The sequence below is a fragment of the Pleurodeles waltl genome, chromosome 1_1, assembly GCF_031143425.1.
Source record: "Pleurodeles waltl isolate 20211129_DDA chromosome 1_1, aPleWal1.hap1.20221129, whole genome shotgun sequence".
NCBI classification, from domain to species: domain Eukaryota; kingdom Metazoa; phylum Chordata; class Amphibia; order Caudata; family Salamandridae; genus Pleurodeles; species Pleurodeles waltl.
In genome coordinates this window covers 718,105,316-718,111,315 of record NC_090436.1, presented here as the reverse complement: position 1 = coordinate 718,111,315, position 6,000 = coordinate 718,105,316, and the positions used below count along the sequence as shown (strand labels likewise).

At 44.6% G+C, this 6,000-nt stretch overlaps 1 protein-coding gene across 1 annotated transcript in view; it reads right to left on the bottom strand.

Moving 5' to 3' along the window:
* Window positions 1–337: 337 nt before the first annotated feature.
* MINAR2 (membrane integral NOTCH2 associated receptor 2) overlaps window positions 338–6,000 on the bottom strand; it is a 138,572-nt gene continuing 132,909 nt past the window's right edge. The window contains exon 4 of the mRNA XM_069240901.1: window positions 338–517. Coding sequence (XP_069097002.1) covers window positions 338–517 — 180 coding nt within the window. The remainder of the gene's footprint in view (window positions 518–6,000) is intronic.

The window sequence follows — 6,000 nt, the reverse complement described above, 5'->3', positions numbered from 1 at the left end:
AAATGTTAAAAATAAAATTACAAATAAGATTTGATTCAAGACAAGTGGGACTTAAATAAAAAAAAATACGGTTCATGTTCCACATGTTTCAAATACTTGGCTTTGATAGATGTCCATGGCCATAGCTGTGCAGACAGTGCTAGGGATATTGACCAATTATGATGCTTCAATATTTGTGGAAGGATTTCTAATACATTCTGTATTATATATTTTAGCTGCATTCAGATCACATTTTTTATAAAAAAGAAAACATGTTAATTAAATACAATAAAATACCAAACACAATTTCTTTCCTTGTAAGATATTTATTAATTTCCTTAATTTTACAGTAGAAAAATCATGTGAATATAACAATAAGAATGATAATGGTAATCAATATAAACGTCACAAATACTAGAAGTAGTATAATTCGACAGTATTTTAAATGTTTTTTTTCTTTTTCCTTCTTTTTCAGCAGGGAGTCGTATCCTGGAGTATAAATGTCCTCCAACCAAAACTGCAGGTCATTGGGATTTTCCTTCAAGAAGAAAAACAGAATTCAGTTTCAGTGTAAAAGCAGAAGCTGTACAGACAATCTAAGCAATTATGTTGTGACATGCTTTAGCGCCTGATTTAAGGTTTGCCTGATGGTTTACTCCATTAAAAATGTGACTGGTATCCTGGCTACCTTATTACAAGTGCCATAGTGTTGGCAAGTGGATTATTAGTATGGGCAGATAAGTACCTACACCTAGCAATAGGCGACTGACCCCCACTAGGTTCAGTTAGGTCTCAATAAATTAAGGCCAGCTCAACCCTTGGTAGCTTGGCAACGAGCAACAAGGCTGAACTTAGGAGAAAACGTGTGTAAAGCATAAAAAAAACACAGGAAACAGTTTAAAAATCCAAAACCAATTTATAATATTAGGAAATATTTTTATCTTTAATTTGACACCAAAACAAATAAAATCAGAGAAGGAGAACCGGAGATATGAATTTTTAAATGATTAATGTTTTTTAGCACTTAGAAACTAAAAGCGCCACTCAGGAATCTGGTCGCACCTCGACCAGGGCAAAGTCAAAGTTTCAGGCTGACCGCGATGGAGCCCTGCTCAACTACAGCAAGCAGGAGGCCTCGGTCAAAAGTTTACCTTCAGACTTAGGCCTTCATTTCAACCTTGGCGGTCTCCTCCAGAGACCGCTGAGGTTCCGCCGGGCTAAAGACCGCCAGTGTTGGCAGTCTTCCGCCAATCATATTATGACTGCTGGCGACCCTCCGCCAGTTTTTTGGACGGACAGTACCCCCAGCAGCCATACTGGCAGTCGGCGGTGTAGTGGAGGCTGCTCCTCCGTCACCGCCACGTCATCAGAACACCGCCGACCGTAATACGACTCAGTATTCGGCGTGGCGGTGTTCTGGTGACGGGGTGCTGGCGGCGGAGCAGCCTCCATGGATCCCGTTCCCTCCTGGAGGATCACCGGAATAGGTAAGGTGATCGTCCGTTAGGGCAAGGGGTTGGGGGGGTGTTGTGTGGTGTGTGCGTGCATGGGGGTGTGAGTGTGTAGAGGGGTTGTGTGAGTGCATGTATGTATGTGGGGGTTAATGTGTGTAGGGGAAATGTAATGTGTATGTATGTGTGCATGTGTGCATGTATGTGCGCATGTATGTGTGTGAGTGGTGTGAGCATGCGTGTAGGGGGTGTGGGGATATGTTTGGGGGTTCAATGGGGGTCAGAGGGCGGTGTTGGGGAGGGGGTCCTACTACCTTTGGGAGGTGGTAGGGGGGTCATGGGTGTTGGGGGTGGACTCAGGGGAGGGGGAGAGGGAGACCCCAATCAGTAGCAGGGAACGAATTCCCTGGCACTGGTGGTGCATACCACCATGGATTTTGTGGCAGTTGAAAACCCCACAAAATCCATAGCGGTATGCGGGGTCCTCATACCGCCGGCGGACTAATGACGGCCGCCGGGCTGGAGACCATTGTCTCTAGCCTGGTGGTCGTTACCGCCGTGGCGGACGGTGCAGGACATTGGCGGTTTGGCATTTGCCAAACCACCAATGTCATAATGGGGCGGTAATGACCGCCGGCCTGTTTGCAGTCTTACCGTCCTATTTGCACCATCCGCCAGGGTTGTAATGAGGGCCTTAGACTTTTTCTTGAAGATTTTCTTCATCGGGACGAAGTCACCAATCTGATCCGATCCAACCTCCCTGGAGCCCTCTTCGGATACGCTTCACAGGAGAACTCGGTGAACAATTCTACCTTCGAACTTAGACGATTTTTCAGGATGGAAATCTTTGACCGGGCCAAAGCTGAATCTTGATCCGATGTCCCTGGAGTCCTCCTTGGATACGTCGCACAGGAAGTCCTGGTCATCTTTTTACATTCAGACATTGTCTCTTTTTTTGAGGTTTTTCCTTCCGACAAGGGTAGACCCTCCACAGCAAGCCGATTTCGATGAAAGGTCATCGGATTATCTTTCCAGGAGTCCCCGGTGAAATCCTGGAAGTCTGGGGCTCGGGAGCTTTTCAGCAGGATGAACCTGCAAGTCATGCCGGGTCGTGGTGGAGATATGCCCGCTTGACTCACCACCGCGGGTCGGCCCCAAAAGTCTTAGAAGGTCCTTTAGGAGTCCACAGCTCACCCCAAGATTTCAGAAGCTCTGAGCTGCTCCTTGAGGGTTAGGACTCCAACTCCCAAAATGCACTTGGTTAAACTCCAAAAATGACCACAAGCCACTGGTCAGCTGGACAGTTCCTTCAGGTTTTGATGCAGGTGACTCTAGTTAGCTCTTTCTCACCTGTGGCAAGCAGGGTGTCCTTTACTGAACCAGTTGAAGACAGCAAAGTCCTTTCAGTGGTGAAGCCCAAGTGTGCAGCTGGTGCAGTCCTTCAGAGTGCACTGTCCAGGTGCAGGTCAGAGGCCCAGCAGGGAGTCCTTCTTCTTCATGTCTTGCTCCTGGTAGGGATCTGAGGTGGTGTGGGTGCAGCTCTCCCAAATGTATCCTTGTTCCTGGGATGAAAAGCAGGGGACAGCTGTCCAATCACAGGCAGACCACTACCTTCTTCGATGACCACTTCCTGGGAAGTGTGGCAAAAATCAATCCCAGGGAGCAACATTCCTTAAAACTCCAAAATGGCAGAAACTGAACTTTGAAGGTTAGGGCCCATATTTATACTTTTTGACGCACAACTGCGCCAACGCAGTTGTGCGTCAAAAATGTTACCGCCGGCTAACGCCATTCCCAAGTGCCATGCGGGCGCCTTATTTATTGAATGACGTTAGCCGGCGCTGCGGACTGGTGTGCGTCAAAAAAAATGACTCACACCAGGCAGCGCCGGCGTAGGGGAAAATGGAGGTTGGGCGTCAAAAAATGGGGCAAGTCAGGTCTGAGGTAAAATTCAGGCCTCAACCCGATTTGCGCCATTTTTTTGGACGCCCAACCCCCATTGAAATGACTCCTGTCTTAGCAAAGACAGGAGTCATGCCCCCTTGCCCAATGGCCATGCCCACGGGACTTATGTCCCCTGGGCATGGTCATTGGGCATAGTGGCATGTAGGGGGGCCCAAATCAGGACCCCTATGCCACAAAAAAAATACTTACCCCAACTTACCTCTACTTCCCTGGGATGGGTCCCTCCATCCTTGGGTGTCCTCCTGGGGTGGGCAAGGGTGGCAGGGAGTGTCCCTGGGGGCATGGGAGGGCACCTCTGGGCTCCTTCTGAGCCCACAGGTCCCTTAACGCCTGCCCTGACCCAGGCGTTAAAAAACGGCGCCCATCACGCTGGGCGCCGTTTTTTAAGGCCTGCCCCCTCTTGTGCCTCAAAATGACGTCACAGTATAAATATGGGGCACAGGCCTTAAAGTCATTTTTTGGAAGGGAACGCCTACCTTGCATATAATTAACGCAAGGCTGGTTCCCCCTTCCAAAAAATGACGCACATGGTGGAACTTTGACGCCCGCGGGGTCGGACGTCAAAGTATAAATATGGGGCAGGGTTTGCGCCGATTGTGCGTCAAAAATGTTGACGCACATTCGGCGCAAACAGAGTATAAATATGCCCCTAGGTCTGGCTGAGCCCACCCACTTGTGTGGCTAAAAATCCTTAACACAACCCTCTCCTGCCTTCTCCTAATCTAATCAAGAGGGCACCTGGTTGTCTGGGTTTGCAGGAAATCGGGGACGTCCTGAGCTGCTTCAAATGTCCTTCCCTCCTTTGAAGACCAGTTTGGCTGTTCTCCCCCATCCTGGTTCACCATCTGCTGAGGCAGGTCTCCTCCCCCAGGCACTTCCTTTGTGTTCAGCCCAGGCCACTTCACACCTCATCAAGGCAGCCTGGCCAGGCTGCCAGAGGCTGGACAATCAGAGAAGGGCACTACAGAGCTGAAGTTGGCAACTCAGTTCTAAAACTCTTTCCCTAAACTAGTTATATTAAATTCAGCAATTTCGAGTTGTTGGATTTATTATAACAATCAGTTTGAAACAAGCGTCGGCACCACATACCTGGACCAAGACGGCTGATTGGACTTGCCCTCCCCATTTCCCTTACATTTTGGAAAGTGCAATCCATTGAGGAAAAAAATCATCAATTTATACGAGAAGACTTTTCTATAGCTTAACATTGCTCTAACGTTAGAGGACTTAGTTTGTGAAAAATGTCAAAATAAAAAAAAATCTTGGATATGTATATTGGTATCACTATAGAACTGTAATATTTCTTGGATAGATCATGGGAAAAGGGGAAATTCATTTGTTTTCTAATCTACATTTATATTGTCATCTGATGACTGCTGTGTCTAGGTTGGTTTTTTAACATGTATGACTGAGTATGTATGGTTGTATGTTTTTTTTATCTGTAATTGTCTTTCTTAGGGGGTATTGTATATTTGTTCATGATTCTGTTTATACATATCAAGTATGTGAATCAATAAATTGTATTATGCTTTCATTGATTTTCATCTAGGACCTATTGTCCTTTAGTAGTTATTATTCTTGGCTTACTATTTCATTGTTTGTTTATAGGGATTCTGTTATTTCAGAACCCTTGTCTGAAGGTGGGTTTCTTTTTCGTTTGGATCAATCAGAGAAGGGCACTACAGAGCTAAAACTGGTAACTTTTAAGAAAAGTTCTAAAACTCTTACCATGAACTTGTTATATTAAATCGTTGTTGCATTCATATTAACAATCAGTTTGAGACCGAGCTTGCCATATGTAGCTCCTTTACTAATTAAAATGAAGTCTCCCATTGTATCCTATGGAGCCTATTCACTACAATGAGGCAAAAACAAATTTGACTATTTTTTGTCACCAAGGCTCATAAAACATATTTTATAAGGTCCCTGCTTATAGTTACACTGCACCCAACCCTGGGCACCCAGGGCACACATTAGGGGTGATTTATATGTTAAAATTAGGTAGTTTGAGACTTTGGAAGTACTTTTAATTCCAAAGTCAAATCTGCATGTAACTTTAATTTAAAAGCATCCAGCAAGGCAGGCCTGCCTTTAAAATTACCCTGGGACCTCAGCAGTGCACATATGGAGGCACTACCTATGATGGGGACACTAAACCTACAAGCCCTACCATACAACAGGGTCTTATAGGTAGGATGACATAGCCAATTATGATTAGCCTAATTCGCATACTCATGTTACACAGAGCACAGACCTTGGGACTGGTTAGCGGTGCCCAGGGCACCATCAGTCTAGAAAACACCAGCACAAAGTGAAAAATGGGGGTAAAAAGTTTGGGGCCTTATATATCTATATATATATATATATATATATATATATATATTTATATATATATACATAGTTTAAAGTAGTATATGTTAAATATTTTAATATAAACATCAATATAATGTTATTTTAATAAATTCCACTAATACTATATAAAACACACATATATATATGATATACGTGTGTATTTTTATACATATATGTGTGTGTGTTTATATATATATGCATATATATATATATGCATATATACATACAATGTAACACAATTAATAAAAATATC